This window comes from Mustela erminea, chromosome 20, assembly GCF_009829155.1.
Source record: "Mustela erminea isolate mMusErm1 chromosome 20, mMusErm1.Pri, whole genome shotgun sequence".
Lineage (NCBI taxonomy): Eukaryota > Metazoa > Chordata > Mammalia > Carnivora > Mustelidae > Mustela > Mustela erminea.
Window position 1 is genome coordinate 7465740 of NC_045633.1, and position 17143 is coordinate 7482882.

The 17143-nt window shown below is 41.7% G+C and overlaps 2 protein-coding genes across 5 annotated transcripts in view; both read right to left on the reverse strand.

The window, feature by feature from the left end:
• The window catches only part of LOC116581390 (ATP-binding cassette sub-family A member 3-like), a 124420-nt gene extending 116829 nt beyond the window's left edge, over nucleotides 1-7591 (reverse strand). For both annotated transcript variants that reach the window (XM_032328554.1, XM_032328555.1), the window contains exon 1: nucleotides 7506-7591. The gene's annotated coding sequence lies outside the window, so the exon portion shown is untranslated. The remainder of the gene's footprint in view (nucleotides 1-7505) is intronic.
• A 2672-nt stretch (nucleotides 7592-10263) lies between these two features.
• The window catches only part of LOC116581395 (ATP-binding cassette sub-family A member 3-like), a 150842-nt gene continuing 143962 nt past the window's right edge, over nucleotides 10264-17143 (reverse strand). For all 3 annotated transcript variants that reach the window (XM_032328564.1, XM_032328563.1, XM_032328561.1), the window contains 2 exons: nucleotides 10900-10973; nucleotides 10264-10504 (listed from right to left, as the gene is read on the reverse strand). In XM_032328564.1, the coding sequence (XP_032184455.1) occupies nucleotides 10382-10504; nucleotides 10900-10973 (197 nt within the window). In that variant the 3' untranslated portion in view covers nucleotides 10264-10381. The remainder of the gene's footprint in view (nucleotides 10505-10899; nucleotides 10974-17143) is intronic.

Here is a 17143-nt window from a genome sequence, read left to right on the forward strand (position 1 = left end):
TTTCCACAGTTTGGCGACCGTGGCAGTTGCTGCTATAAACATTGGGGTACAGATGGCCCTTCTTTTCACTACATCTTTATCTTTGGGGTAAATACCTAGTAGTGCAATTGCAGGGTCATAGGGAAGCTCTATTTTTAGTTTCGTGAGGAATCTTCACACTGTTCTCCAAAGTGGCTGCACCAACTTGCATTCCCACCAACAGTGTAAGAGGGTTCCCCTTTCTCCACATCCCCTCCAACACATGTTGTTTCCTGTCTTGCTAACTTTGGCCATTCTAACTAGTGTAAGGTGGTATCTCAATGTGGTTTTACTTTGAATCTCCCTAATGGCTAGTGATGATGAGCATTTTTTCATGTGTCTGATAGCCATTTGTATGTCTTCATGGGAGAAGTGTCTGTTCATATCATCTGCCCATTTTTTGATATGATTATCTGTTTTGTGTGTGTTGAGTTTGAGAAGTTCTTTATAGATCCTGGATATCAACCTTTTGTCTATACGGTCATTTGCAAATACCTTCTCCCATTCCGTGGGTTGCCTCTTTGTTTTGTTGACTGTTTCCTTTGCTGTGCAGAAGCTTTTGATCTTGATGAAGTCCCAAAAGTTCATTTTTGCTTTTGTTTCCATTGCCTTTGGAGACATATCTTGAAAGAAGTTGCTGTGGCTGATATCGAAGAGATTACTGCCTATGTTCTCCTCTAGGATTCTGATGAATTCCTGTCTCAAGTTGAAGTCATTTATCCATTTTGAGTTTATCTTTGTGTACGGTGTAAGAGAATGGTTGAGTTTCATTCTTCTACATATAGCTGTCCGGTTTTTTTTTTTTATTAAATTTATTTATTTATTTTCAGAAAAACAGTATTATTTTTTTCACCAAACCCAGTGCTCCATGCAATCCATACCCTCTATAGTACCCACCACCTGGTACCCCAACCTTCCACCCCCCCGCCACTTCAAACCCCTTAGAGAGTCCATAGTCTCTCATGATTCACCTCCCCTTCCAATTTACCCCAACTCCCTTCTCCTCTCTAACACCCCTCGTCCTCCATGATATTTGTTATGCTCCACAAATAAGTGAAACCATATGATAATTGACTCTCTCTGCTTGACTTATTTCACTCAGCATAATCTCTTTGAGTCCCATCCATGTTGCTACAAAAGTTGGGTATTCATCCTTTCTGATGGAGGCATAATACTCCATAGTGTATATGGACCACATCTTCCTTATCCATTCGTCCGCTGAAGGGCATCTTGGTTCTTTCCATAGTTTGGCAACCGTGGCCATTGCTGCTATAAACATTGGGGTACAGATGGCCCTTCTTTTCACGACATCTGTATCTTTGGGGTAAATACCCAGTAGTGCAATTGCAGGGTCATAGTGAAGTTCTATTTTTAATTTCTTGAGGAATCTCCACACTGTTCTCCAAAGAGGCTCCCCCAACTTGCATTCCACCAACAGTGTAAGAGGGTTCCCCTTTCTCCACATCCTCTCCAACACATGTTGTTTCCTGTTTTGTTAATTTTTGGCATTCTAACTGGTGTAAGGTGCTATCTCAATGTGGTTTTAATTTGAGTCTCCCTGAGGTCCAGTTTTCCCAGCACTATTTATTGAAGAGACTTGTCTTTTTTCCACTGTATATTTTTTCCTGCTTTGTCAAAGATTATTTGCCCATAGAGTTGATATCTGGGCTCTCTACTCTGTTTCACTGGTCTATGTGTCTGTTTTTATGCCAGTACCATGCTGTCTTGGTGATCACGGCTTTGTAGTAAAGCTTGAAATCAGGTATAATGTGATGTCCCCAGTTTCATTTTTATCAACATTTCCTTAGCGATTCAGGGTCTCTTCTGATTCTATACAAATTTTTGGATTATTGCTGCTCTAGCTCTTTGAAAAATACCAGTGGAACTTTGATTGGAATGGCATTAAAAGTATAGATTGCTCTAGGCAGTATAGACATTTTCACAATGTTTATTCTTCCGATCCAAGAGCATGGAATGGTCTTCCATCTTTTTGTGTCTTCTTCGATTTCTTTCATGAGTGTTCTGTAATTCCTCAAGTACAGATCCTTTACCTCTTTGGTTAGGTTTAGTCCCAGGTATCTTATAGTTCTTGGTGCTATAGTAAATGGAAATGATTCTCTAATTTCCCTTTCTGTATTTTCATTGTTAGTGTATAAGAAAGCCACTGATTTCTGTACATTGACTTTGTATCCTGCCACATTACTGAATTGCTTTGTGAGTTCTAGTAGTTTGGGGGTGGAGTCTTTTGGGTTTTCCATATAAAGAATCATGTCATCTGCAAAGAGAGAGAGTTTGACTTCTTCATTGCCAATTTGGATACCTTTTATCTCTCTTTGTTGTCTGATTGCTGTTGCTAGGACTTCTAATACTATGTTGAACAAGAGTGGTGAGAGTGGGCATCCTTATCATGTACCTGATCTCAACGGGAAGGCTGTGAGCTTTTTCCCACTGAGGATGATATTTGCTGTGGGTCTTTCATAGATAGATTTGATGAAGTTCAGGAATGTTTCCTCTATCCCTACACTTTAAAGAGTTTTATTTAATCAGGAATGGATGCTGGATTTTGTCAAATGCTTTTTCTGCATCACTTGAGAGGACCATGTGATTCTTCTCTCTTCTCTTATTGATATGTTCTATCACATTGATTGATTTGCGAATGTTGAACCATCCTTATAACCCAGGGATGAATCCCACCTGGTCATGGTGCATAATCTTTTTCATGTATTGTTGGATCCTATTTGCTAGGATCTTGTTGAGAATCTTAGCATCCATATTCATCAGTGATATTGGTCTGAAATTCTCCTTTTTGGTAGGGTCTTTGCCTGGTTTGGGGATCAGGGTAATGCTGGCTTCATAGAAAGAGTCTGGAAATTTTCCTTCTGCTGAACATCTTGCTTAAGAATGCTTGGATCAACCAGGAGATCAAAGAAGAACTGAAACAATTCATGGAAGTCATTGAGAATGAAGACATTTTGGTCCAAAAACTATGGGATACAGCAAAGGTGGTCCTAAGGGGGAAATACATAGCCATCCAAGCCTCCCTCAAAAAAATTGAAAAATCCGGAACACACCAGCTGTCTCTACACCTTAAAGAACTGGAGAATCAACAACAAATCAAACCAACTCCACACATAAGAAGGGAAATAATCAAGATTAGAGCTGAGATCAATGAGGTAGAAACCAGAGATACAGTAAACGTATCAATGAAACTAGAAGCTGGTTTTTGGAGGAATCAATAAGATTGATAAACCACTGGCCACACTAATCCAAAAGAAAAGAGAGAAAGCCCAAATTAATAAAATTATGAATAAAAAGGGAGAGATCACAACGAACACCAAGGAAGTAGAAACAATCATCAGAAGTTATTATCAACAGTTATATGCCAATAAGCTAAGCAACCTAGATGAAATGGATGCATTCCTGGAAAACTATAAACTCCCAAATTTGAACCAGGAAGAAACCGACAACCTGAATATACCAATATCTAGTAACAAGATTGAAGCAGCGATCAAAAACCTCCCAAAAAACAAGGGCCCAGGACCTGATGGATTCCCTGGGGAATTCTACCAAACTTTCAAAGAAGAAATAGCACCTATTCTCCTAATAGTTTATTTTTGTTTTTATTTTACTTGCCTGAGGAGACACATCTACAAAAAATGTTCCTGGCAGAGCTCTTACTGTCTGTGTTCTCTTCTAGGAAATTTATGGTTTCAGGTCTCATGTTTAGATCTTTAATTGATTTTGAATTTATTTTTGTGTATGGTGAAAAACCATGTTCCAGTCTCATTCTTTTACATGTTGTTGACTAGTTTTTCCAACACCATTTGTTGAAGAGACTGTCTTTTTCCCATTGAATAGTCTACTCTCCTGTTTCAAAGATTAATTCACCATACTGTGGTGGGCTTCTTTCTGGGTTTTCTATTTTGTTCCATTGATCATGTGTCTATTTTTGTGCCAGTAACATACTGTTTTATGATAGCTTTGCAATATAACTGGAAGTCTGGAACTGTAGTATCTCCAACTTTGCTTTTCTTTTTCAAAATTTCTTTGGCTGTTTGGCTTTTTGGTCTACTTCTGTAAAAAATCCTGTTGGCATCTGAAAGGGATTATATTAAATCTATAGATTGCTTTTGGTAGTATGGACATTATAACAATATTTGTTCTTCCAATCCATGAGAGTGCAATGTCTTTATGTTCTCTTCAATTCTTTCATTAGTATTTTGTAGTTTTCAGAATACAGGTCTTTCACCCATTTGGTTAGGTTTATTTCTAGGTATCTAAGTATCCATCTAGTTTAATTTGTGAACAAAATTGATAAACATCTAGCCAGAATTATCAATAAGATAAGAAAATGGCCCCAAATAAATAAAATTATAAGAGAGAAATAACAACTGACACTACAAAAATAAAAAGAATTATAAGAAGATATTAAGAAAAATTATATGCCAACAATCTGGACAACCTAAAAGAAAGGGATAAATACCTAGAAATGTATAACCTCCCAAGCTGATTCAAGAAAAAGATAGAACCAATTTGAACCAATTGCCAGCAATGAAAGTGAATCAGTAATCAAACAACTCTCAACAATTTACAATTGCACCAAAGATAATAAAATACCTAACGGTCCAGGAACTTTTTTTCTCATGCTCTTATAGTGATTAATAACTTGAAATATCAACTATATGTTTTTGGTTCAATACTTAGTGTTTCATCCCCCAATTTTTTTTTTCCTTTTTCTTTCTTTTTCTTTTTCTTTTTTTTTGGTCTCAAGGACTAAAGAGGCTGAGGCCGGTTCTCTCCCTTTATCCTTTCTAGGATAAAAACAACAGATATGAAGTTATGCACAAAGAGGAAAAGCAGTTTCTTAGGGTCCTGTCATCCTATCTCCTTCACTATTCTCCAGATAGACATGGGAGACTCTTAGGGCTGGAGAGGTCTGACTCCAAAAGAGCCTAGCAAGGAAACCACCTTACCCTCAATATCCCGTCCCTTGTTAAAATGAAAAATAAAACAATCAGAGACCAGCCTTGAAAATTCCCTGAACAGACAAAAACAGTTTAAATATACAAAACTTAATTTAGCTAGGCTAACTCAACCTCAGTCACTTCTGGCTTATGCCTTTGGAAATCATGAGCAAAACTTAAAACTGTTTTCCCAAAATTGCTATAACCACTAGCCAGTCTCTATCATTTAAAATATTCTAATATCATAACAAATCACTATGAGGAATACACAGTCACTGACTTCTCATGCTATTAGCTGCTTTATGACAATATATCCAATCATTCCATGTTTTGCTTTGAGTGCTCCCAGTTCATGAACTGTCTTTTTGGTGTATGCACAAAACTTTCAGTAATTACTACTTCAGTGATTGGTTTTACTTCTACTATTTCTGAACTTTTAATACCCTAAGTACTAAATGCGTTCCCACTCCTGTCCATCTCAAACTTGGATGCAAAATTCGGGTGGGAGGGAAAGGAGGAGGAAGTTGAAGGCACATGAACTTAGACTGTCTGAAAAATTTAAGGCAATCTATTGATGTGTGGACTCTAAAATAATAATAATAATAATAATAAAAGGAGTCAAAGAAAATTAAACCATTACAATGCCTACAGTCCTAAATTCTTAGAATGAGATTTATACTCACACACTTTTCCTTTTCTGTAAAGCACTGAGCTGTTCTGAATGAAACACAGCAGCTTTCTTAATTCTGGTAAAAGAGATGTACCTTTCCTTTTAAATATTCTGCCTACTTTGCATAAAATGAGGTGACCAAGACGGCTTGAATGTTCCTCTGAGCTGGACTAATACCATACATATGACTCACCCTGGCTGTAGGTCCTGACCACCCTTTTCTCTGCCTTTCTGCTTTAGAAAACATTATACGGACTTTCTTTGTTTCAAACATATGTAACTCTTTTTTATAAGCCTCTTTCCTGTTTTACCACCTCAAATTCTCTCTCTGAAGGACCTGGAAGTCATCCTTTGAAATGCAATCCTGAAGGAAGATAGCACCCCATTCCAGTCTCTGTAGGAGTGTAGGAGCTAGCTTCTAACAGGCACCAATGGAAAACACACATGGCCTAAGCACAGAGAACCACAGAACAAACTTCAGGAAGTTACTCAGTGTGTTTTACTGGTCAGCCTCCCCTTTACAGTCCTCCAGCACATTCCCACTGTCTCATTCAGCCCTCAGACACCTTCTCATCCTTTGTTTCAGCAGAACTGAGCTCAGACTGAGTTCTGACTTCTCCTCCCAGTTCCTAGAGCCTTGCATAAAGTCTTCCTTGGCTGTTTAACTTAGTTCATGTAATCTCTGCTTTGGCAGAGGAGAATGGAGACACCTGAGCTTCCTGCAGCATTTAACTTCCATACACTTCCTCTACTTATGGAACATTTACTAGGTTCTATCAGTTGAAATATTCAAATTACCCTCAGAGATGGGTACAAGTGGTATCCAGTTTCTTTTAGACGATGATACCTAATTTACATTATTAGGTCATTGCTATAATCTGAGTGTCTGTGTCTTCCTCTTCTCCCCAAATTGGTATGTTGAAATCCTAACCCCAGTGTGATGGTATCACCATCAGAGACACGTGGCGTGTGATTAGGTCATGAGGATGGAGCCCTGATGAATGGCATTAGTGTCCTTATGACACACGCCCGAGAGCTCCCTTGCTCCCTCCGCCCTGTGAAGGACACAGTGAGAAGATGCCTGTCTGAACCAGAAAGCAGGCTCTCACCACACACTGAATCTGCGTGGAGCGTTGATCACAGACTTCCCAGTTTCCAGAACTGTCAGTAGTACACTGGTTGTGTTCAAGTCACCCAGCCTGCAGTACTCTGTTACAGCAGCTCCAGCTGACTGGACAGTCACACAGCAAATAAACTGGGATTCCCCAGGCCTAGCTAGACCCACAACATGTGCCTCCAGAGCCCTGGCTTTCAAATACTTGGCACAGCCAAAATGCAAATTTTGTGTAATTTGCTCTGGTTAGCTTCTCTGTGTGTTTCGGGGTCCAGAGAAGTGGCTTTCACTTCCTGTGCTTGTTTTGGTGTTTTTGAGGGGGAGGACACTTTCTCCCCGCCTGGGGAGCCCTGGGTGCACTCTCCAATGCAGGGGGACCTGGAGAGGGAAAGGATGGGAGTGAGGTCCAGGGAGGGAAAAGCAAAACGGGGTGGAGGGTCGGCACTGGGTGTGGCGGCCCCTGACATTCGACATGAGTTATAAGGTAATATTATGTATAAATATTATGTATACTACACACAGGGGGATTTGGGGATCATTTTGGAGGGGAGTCCAGAGGGTTGTGGAGGGTTCCAGTGTATTTGGGGGTTTGGGGTGTTGCGTGCTGTTCACACTTTCGGGCCCTGCGCTCAGAGTGGGGTCGGCCGGTCGGCCTCCAGGGGCAGTCCCAGGAGCACCTTCCGCCTCCCCCGGGGGAATCTGGGGAGAAGACAGAGCGGGTAGGCAGGTCCCAACTCACCCGTCAGGGCTCGAAACCGCCAAGGCCACACCTCCACCTCCACTTCAGAGGGACTTGGGTCACCGACGCCTAGCCCCTCGCAACGCCTGGCCCAACCGCCCTGCCACGGGCTGCTTCAGCGCTTCCGGCCGCCTTCCTCGCGCATGCGCGCACTTGCCCAGTCCCCAGCCCACCCCTGACTCCCTGCAGCCCTTGCGCACTCGGGCTTCACCGCCTTTCCAGCCAGTCTCCCTCTCCCACAAGCGCACCCGGACCCTCCCCGGGACCCCTCAGAGCGTGAGGCCTCACTAAACTCTTACTTCGCACCCTGCCCCAGGCCCCAGGCCCATGAGGGCGCTACCTCAGGCCCTTTCGCTTGCTCCCAGGCGCTTCGCCTCTGCACCCCACTGGAGGACCCAACCATCCTTCCCTCTGTCGCTGACTCCCTTCTCCCTCATGTGTCATGGTCACCCAGTAGCCGGTGGCAGGAGGAGATGGGAGGATAAAGTGGGAGGAGATCAGTGGCCGCCGCCCTCCAAGGTTGTGGGCATCAACAGAAAACTTGCGGGAGGTGCTGGCACCCGGGCCCGCAACCCTGCTCCCGGGGCCCCTCAAATTCAGACGCGGAGCGACCCCATCTGAGGGGCCCTCGCCTCGCCCGGGTGGCATGCGCCGCCTTTGCCCGTGCACGCTCCGCGCGTGGAGACCCCCCGCTCCCCACTGCACTGTGCGCCCTGCCCTGACCCACCAGCCACTCAGTGGGCCTCAGCCCCCCACCTTTCTCATGCTGCTCCAAGGCATTGATGGCCGCTTCTCTTGGCGCATCCTCCCCGCCAACAGGCATCTCCACCGTAGCTTGATGGTTGGAAGCCCAGGTTCTGAACTCTGGGCAGATCTCTTCCCTACTAGACCAGGTATCGAGTTCCGGCCTCAGCGCTAAATGGAGCTGGGCTCTTGAAGGATCAGGTTAAGCTTTGTTGGGAGCGGGTGCTGGAGGGACCCTGCAGGACCAAGGGCTGCTGTTCCAGGGTCAGGTGTTTTTTCTGATTCTTCTTGCTATCACCTTGCTGCTGTCAGCAGCAGGTGTGGAGGACATTTCGCAGCATTCACCCTACAGGCCCACCCTCATTAACAGTGGATACTCAGTGGCTCTCGCAGGTGCCCCTTCCTACTACCAGCCCGTCAACAACCACAGAAAAGTTCCCTGCTTGCTAGGTCCTGCCAGTTCCCTGTTGGCCGGCCTAGGCAGCCTGTACCCCATAGGGGCACTTCCTGCTTGCTCCGCAGGTGTGTAAATGCCTTGACCCAAGGCCAAGGAATTTCCCAACTTGACCTTCTCCAAAAAGATATGAATCTCAGCTTTGGGGAGGAGTCTTCTTCCAAAGTTTGTTTCTTCCTTGCGTATTTTCTCTCTGCTGTAGTGTATTCTTGAGCCTTCTCTGTACTTTCTTATGGTTAACTCCCTGTTATAGTTAATAAATTCTTTTAACTTTCCCTGTTCAAATTGCTGTGTTGTTCCCTGGCTCCTAATGGGGATATTGACAGATATATCTGCTTGCTTGCTGGGTCACCCTGGGTAAATCCCTTTACCCCCTGAGCCTCCATGTACTATGAGGAATAATAGCAGCACTACCTAACCCAGAGGTTTGTAGTAGGATTAAATGATGCAATGTATGTAAAGTGCTTAGAGAAATGTACACATTTTTTTTTGTTGTTTCTTGCTGGAAGATAAGAAATTGGGTGAGAAACAGGGACAGTGAAAAAGACTACCTGACTAAAGGAATTTTTTAAAGGATCATTAATAAAACCAACTGATGATGAGCTGCAAATTAATAAAATTAATAAAATTAATTTAAATTAATAAAATGACTTTCCTCTCCTTTTTTAGAGATGGCCGCCTGGGAAATAAATTTTGCAGTCACTGAAATCACGTGGCAGAGATCTATGAGTAATATTGGTTGGAACCCACAGAAAGTTATACACCAGCTAAAAACTGGATATCACTTCATTACAATATCCAATTGAGGATATAAAAACCATCACCCCCAAACCACCCCAAAATAGAACAGCTTCAGTGACTCTTTCCATCTTGAAATTTCAGGAGGATCATTCTCCTTGTCTGTTTATCTGCACATGAATCTAGAGCAGTGATTAGATTTCTCATGTGTTTTTATGGGGGACTCCATGTGCCCAAACAAGAATCACAAGAACTCTGTTTCCCTCCATACCTTATTTCTCCATTCATTCTTAATCAGAGAAATGGGCAAGAGTAGAGAAGTAAACATACTATTTTTAAAGAACGTTTTTTCTTCCTTTCTTGGAGTCTAAATATTATTGGTGCAAAGATCTCTTATAGACAAATGTAGAATCTTGTTTCAAATTTTGGAAATAACTTATCCACATAAATGCTGATATTGATTTTCACAATTTTTGTTTTAAAATTGGTGTGTGTGTGTGTGTGTGCACGCTCATCGATATCCATGGGAAAGATAATTTGTTTCCCAGGCCTTACGATCCTCTTACATATAATTCAGCTGCTAAAACATAAAGCTTTTGCTCTTCAGGCTATCCCATCTGACAGCCTGATCATTTCTGAATGTTTCTGTTCAAACATTCAAAATACTCAGAAATAAGTCCTTTTCCCCACCCTGATAAATGCTGCTCTGACATGTTCCTAGCATTGAAAACAGGAATTTTATCAAGTGTCTTTAGATTTGTACATGCCATCCCTGTAAATCTCAAAGAATTAACATATGGTCTCCTTTGGGGGACTCTTTATTACATAAATAAATAAGATATACATACAGAAATGCCCCTCTATGTATCCAAGGATAGTAGAGTACTAAGGAAGACATAGTATCATTAGTTAGAAGTGAATTTCATTGCACCTTTTTGTTTCAGTCACCTCCTTTGTTCTCTGGGCTAGCAAAGTTCAGGAAGACTTGTTCCAGCGTTATCTGACTGATGGAATAGTCTTCTAAACTGAATTTCTCTTTGACTTCCTCCAGAATACCAAACACCTTTAGCAATGACAGCAGTAAAAAAGTACAGTTACCACTGCAGGCATCCCCTCCAGCGACCAACCCAGGTGAGCCTCTCCACCACTTCCTCCAACTCCTACCAAGTTATTGTTTGATAACAAAAGGCACAGACAGGGGAGATGAGAAAATGACAAGATCATTGAGAATCTGCGAGGAAGCAGTTCTCTGTTCCCATTTTCTTGAGGGGGACAAAAACTGTGATTTGGAGATGGAAATTTGAAGCAATTAAACTCTAGGAACCATTGGAAAGTAACTTATAATCTCTGCTCCTTCTACAAAATCAGGCTCCCATTCTGTGTGACAGTCCCAAACACTTCCCATCATTAGTGCTTTCTTAACAAGTAACATTAGAAGAGCATGGTTGCTACAATCACCTTTCCCCAGCCATTGTCTTCTCTGGGAATGTAGTAGTTAAGAATCCCTTGATTCTCCTGTTTTAATTCACTACCTAAGAAAGAAAGATAGATGAATAATCTTACAGATTTCATTTTAAAGTTTTAAAATATTGCAATATCATCTTAATTATAAACAATAAAGGGATGAATAAATGTGGCAGATAACAGAGGGTCGTTATCAAAAAGCTCACCTCTTTACTATACAGGACATGGTTACTTCTTTTATCAGGCTTCAGTCATAAAAAAATTATTAGCTCATAGGCACAAAGTAAAAAACTTGAGTCTTCTAAAATGCTCTTGTTATGATAAATCAAGTTTTGAGACTATGAACTGCCAGGATTTTCATTCTGGCTGTGTTTGTATGCATGTAGAGTGTGTTTGCTGGGGAGTAAAGCGGGGCAAGACTTACTACTCTTCACACACCCTGTGAAAGAGGAAATCACACATATAAATCCCCAGATGTCAGGTTGTGTGTCTTATTTCTTTTTCAGGTGAATAAGAATCCACTGGTGGAATGAGAGAGGGAAGGGGGGGCTATCCATTTCATACTTATCATTGCATATTTTCAAATTATTACCAGTTCAATTAATTGGGGTTATAATTGTTTTAAAATATATGTCGAAGTAATCAAAGAAGTCATGAGGCTGAGGTGGGTCCAGTATCTTGGTAGCCTGTAAGCAAATCAAAACCTAAACCAGAGTAAAATGCACTTGAACCTCAGAAAACAAAACTCAAGAACAGACAGCTACAAATAGCCAACTAAATTTTTGTAAATTAGGCAACAGCTTAAGCTATAGCCAACCAAATATTCCCTTCCTTACCCACACGTCTTTTCTATGTAAACCTTCTCCCTTAGCTCGTGGTTGTGGAGTCCTCCTCATCACCTTTAGCATGGTGCTACCCAATTAAAATTGATATATGCTCTAATAAATTCTTGAAAATTGTAATATGCACCAGTTTATCTTTTAACAGTTCTGGTGTCAGAACATGGGTCAAAAGTGCCCTCCTGTCCAATGGCTCTGGGAGCAAAGAACAAACACACATAGGTACTCGCCGAGCCCTTTGTGCTCACTGCTTTCACACTGTGCTTGAAGATTGTGGGACTTCAGAGTGCCTGGCTGGACAGTTAATAAACACATGCCTCCCTGGATAAGACTAGTTGAAAAGCAAAGGAGTCTCTGGAAAGCTGGACGATTTTAAGGTTTCTGGGCTGGAAACTGGTTGGATTCTTGTTGCAGCTCAAGGGACTCATCCAGGGAGTAAATGCTTGACATAGGAGGAACATTTATCTTAGGAGGTCACCCATTCCATGCACTCACTGTCTGCACACCCACCACAAGCACATTTTGTTCATGCATTGTATAAATAATTTTATTTAGTTGTCTGGGTGTTCTTGTAATTTGCTAAACCTCTTTAAAAAAATTTATTCTAAATTCTTTGTCAGATAGTTCATAGATCTCTCTTTAGGGTCAGTTATTGGAGATCTATTAGTTTCTTTTGGTGGTATTATGTTACCTGATTCTCCGTGGTCCTGCACATTCCAGTAAGTAGCCTCCTAGACTTTATAGGTTCACTTCAGCAGGGACAGACCTTCCCCCATCAGCTTGAGGTACTGGACTATTTATGTGGTAACTTCCATGGGCAGGCAATGCTTGTTATCAGGGTCTTGGTTTGGGTGGGTCCAATGCTTGTGCACTGAGGCGGGGGGGAAAAGAGGGGTGGCTATCTGTGTTCTATGGTTTGATTATCCTACCAGCTGAGCTTGCATTTGAGCATTACCTGGGTTCTGTAACCACTTCTGCGCAGATGAAGTACAGGCTGTGTTCCTTACCAGGGTGGTGCCAGTAGGTGTTTGGAATTCAAATTGGAGTAGGGCTAGGGGCTAAGCACCATTGCTTTTGTTTGGGGGAGACCTTGGACTGTGCTCCCCAATGGGATGGTGTTACCGTCTGGTCTCTGTGTTCCAGTGGAGCCACAAGAAAGGCCTAAGAGTCAGATAAGGCCTAGGTTGCACTCTAAAATTATGCAGGGACTATGACTGTGTCTCAAATGGGGGGCAGGATGGCTGGCTGGCCCTTACAATCTAGTAAGCTGCTCGCTGTGTTTCATTGTTGGGTAAGGTCACAGGCTGGGCTACTTTTGGGGGGGCCTCCAGCTATATCTGATGGTTACATGGAGCTAGAGACTGTGTTCCACAGTTGGGCAGAGTCACTGTCTGGGTTCTGTCTTCAGACAGGGCCACCAGGTATGTTCCATGACTATGTGGGGTCATGGCTGGGCTCCATAGGCTTTGTTCAGCAATTGGGCAAGGTCACAATCTAGGATCCGCTGGTGAGCAGTACCACAGGCCTGATTCCAAGGCTGTCCAAGATCACTGTGCATGCTCCCTGGTTATGTGGGGCCAGAGATTATACTTAACAGTAGGACAGGACTGTTGGTTTGATTCCCAGTCCAAGCTTCCTGATCAGGTCGGTCATAGGCTATACTCAGCAGCTGAGTGTGGCTGCAAATTTGTTTCTCTCTCCAGGTAGGGCTATAGAAAAAGCTTCATAGCTGGCACAGCTTGTTGGCTGGGGACCCATATAAAGCAGGCTGCCCACCGAGGTCACTGGTCAGATAGGGCCAATGGCTCAGCTCCACAACTGGGCAGGTCTATCAGCTGGAATCTCTGACAAGATAATGATGAAAATACAGTTGCAGGGTGGCCTCATTGGCTTCCTGGGTTCTCTGGCCAAACTTCACCATTGGGCAGGACTGGAGGCTATACTCAGCAGTTGGTCGGTAATTTGCATTTGCTTCTCTGGGCAGCAAGGCTGTAGAATGGGCTCCACACCTGGCACAGCTTGTTGACTGGGGACCCAAATCAGGCAGAAGTACCCTCCAGCTCCCAGGCCAGACACAGCACCAGCTCAGCTCTGCAGATGAGCAGAGCCACTGACTGGGAACTTTGCTCCAATGCCAGTACAATTAACGGTGTGGTCTGCCATGATCTGAGTGCTGGTTGCTTTAAGTACCACCCACCTTCTCTGTTCCAATGCGATGCTCAGTGGTAAATCTCCTCAGTGATCTCTGTACGGTGAGACCCAAGTAAGCCTCCCAGAAAGTGTCCAGGAAAACTGGAGAACCTGATGTTTACCTTTGGCTCTCTTTTTCCCACTAGAGAAATGATAGGCCTGGGAGGGCATTCTCAATGTGCTGGCCTGGGGAAAAGGGTGATGAGGTCAGTATGTAGCTGCTCCTCTTACCCTTCGAATGTGGTCCTTCTCAGTCTCTGCTGTCCAGGAGGCAGCTTTAGCCTCATTCCCAGGTTTTGGGATTTTCACAGTGGTGTCTCAACTATGGATAATTCCCAGTTGTTCTTCTTGTAACTGGGACTGAGGTCAAGAATTGTCATCTTGATGACATCACTCAATATTTGTAAGTTTCATTCATGCTGTTTTCATATAGTTATGATGCACTCATTTTTCCTTTCTGTACAGTAATTTGGTATATGATACTTCATAATTTATTTTCATTCATTCATTTTCCATGCTGATAGACATATTGGGGGGGCTTCTAGAGTCTGAATATTGTGAATATCACTGATTTAAATTTTAAATTTTACTTTTCTCACAGGAGGGGTAGATGCAAGTATCTAAGATATACCTAAAGCTGGAATTTGGGGGCATTGCTCTTTTTATAATTGGTTGTACCAACTTTGGTTTCACCTCAGAGATGTGAAAAGTGGGAAAGGGTGTCACTCCCACACTTCAAACAAGGAAAGTTTGGACAAACTGCAAAGTAATGTCTTTTTTTAACTTATCAGTTCTGTGATTAGGCAAACACTGGACAAACAACTAACAAAGTATGTGGGGAGAGATAGGTACCTGCAGGAAGAAACAGGATGAAAGTATTTGCTTATAAAAGGCAAGCATTGATGGACACCAGATAGTAAGATTTTTCTAAAATTTTAATATATTGTATAAAATCATGAAGACCATTCTTTTCTTTTAATCTCTCTTATTCAGTTTGCTTTAGTAGTATTTTTTTTATATACAGCAGAGAGTTGGAATTTGCTTGTTAGGCAAATTGAAAAAGGGTTTTTTTTTTTTCATTTTTTTTGGAGTTAAGACTTTTTTTTTTTTTAAAGACTTTATTTATTTGAGAGAGAGAGAGTGAGAGAGAGCATGAGAGGGGAGAAGGTCAGAGGGAGAAGCAGACTCCCCATGGAACTAGGAGCCTGATGTGGGACTTGATTCCCGGACTCCAGGATCATGACCTGAGCTGAAGGCAGTCGCTTAATCAACTGAGCCACCCAGGTGCCCCAGGCCTTTTTATTTATTGATTGACTGATAGTACCAATATGTTCTGTAGCAGTTCCCCTACACTGTTCTATTTTACATGGAAATGGAAATGCACAGATCTATGTACATACATAAATGAACATACTCTCAGTAAGTTATATTTGCAATATACAAGGTTTATATTTTTGTTCTAATGAATAACTTCATATTAATATCTTTATACTAGTGTCTATAATCCCATATTTTTGAAATACTGTCTTTTGGGGGCACCTGGGTGGCTCAGTTGTTGGGTGTCTGCCTTCAGCTTGGGTTATGATCCTAGGGTCCTGGGATCAAGTCCCACATCATGCTCCTTGCTCAGTGGGGAATCTGCTTCTCCCTCTCCTACTCCCCCTGCTTGTGTTCCCTCTCTCACTGTGTCTCTCTCTGTCAAGTAAATAAATAAATAAAATCTTTTTAAAAATGTAAAAAAAAAAAAAGAAATACTGTCTTTTGTTTCCACTTATGAACAACATTCTCTGTGCTAGTAATCTCTTAGTTCCTTCAAAAACATGCAATTTCAAGCAATATTTTATCATTCACAGATAATACCTAGTATATATTCAATAATATTTAACTTCCCATATATTCTTTGCCTTCTTCCCATTTTTGATAATTGTATTATGCATACATTTCTAAAATATACATCAATTATGTGATATTTTATCACATGAATACCCTTCATTTAGCCCTAGTTCTATAGTTACATTTTTTCAATGTCTATTAGTTCTTATGCAAAAGCTTCTCTAATCATTTCTTAGTTGATCTGTAACTTTTTAGTTTGTATTTTCCTCAGAAAGGGCTGACGGGAACAATATCCTCTGGTTCTTATGTGTTCATGACTGTGACTTTTAATCTTCAAAGTCATTTTGGTTGGAGGAAAAAACTTTGCTTGCATTTTTCTTTCACAGAGTATCTTAATATCTTACATGCTCTCCTAGCATAAAATTTTTTTGTTGTAAAGTCTGTGCTCAATCTGATTTTATTTCCTTTATATATTACTTGTCTTTTTGTCTGCAAATCCAAAGGTCCCCCCCTTACTTTATTATTAAAGTGCAATAATTACATTAGAATATTCATTGGCATTAAAAATTTGAGGTCAGTTTTTTGGGTGGGTGTCTGATGCCTTTTCAGTGGTCTTCTTTTATTTTAGGAAATTTTCTTGATAGTATTTAGTAGTTATTCTATTCTGTGACGTTTTTCATTGTAGACTACTTTTACGGTTGTGTTGTATTAACATTCCTTTCTTTCTTACTTTCTCTCAAAAGCTTGTTTATCTTTTTGTGTGATGTTTTCCTCTTTTTCTCCATTCCAGTCTCCATTTCCCTTACACCTCCTATACTTTTTGTTCCTGGTACTTAGTTATTTCTGAAATGTTTACTTTATTAATTTATTTTATAATTTTATGTATTCATTTGAAAGAGAGAGAGCATGTGCAAGAGAGTGTGCAAAGTGGGGGGGGGCAGAGGGAGATGGGAAAGCAGACTCCCCACTGAACAGGGAGCCCAATGTGTGGCTCGATTTCAGGACCCTGAGATCATGACCTGAGCCAAAGGCAGAGGCTTAACCCACTGAGCCACCCAGGCAGCCCAAAAACCTTTAAAGTTTTGATGGATGATATTATGGACTGAATTGTATCCCTCCAAATTCATATCCTAATCCCAAATGTGATTGTGTTTGGACAAAAGGCCTTTAAGGAGGTAATTAAAATTAAATGTGGCTTTAAGGATAGGGCTTCAGTCCACTATAACTGGTGTCCCTTCAAGAGGAAGAAAAGACATCAGGGATGTGCACACAGAGATAAGACTGTGGGAAGACACAGCAAGAAGGCAGCTATTAGCAAGCCAAAGAGAGGGGTCTCAGGGAAAACCAGACTTTTTGAAACCTTGATATTTGACTTC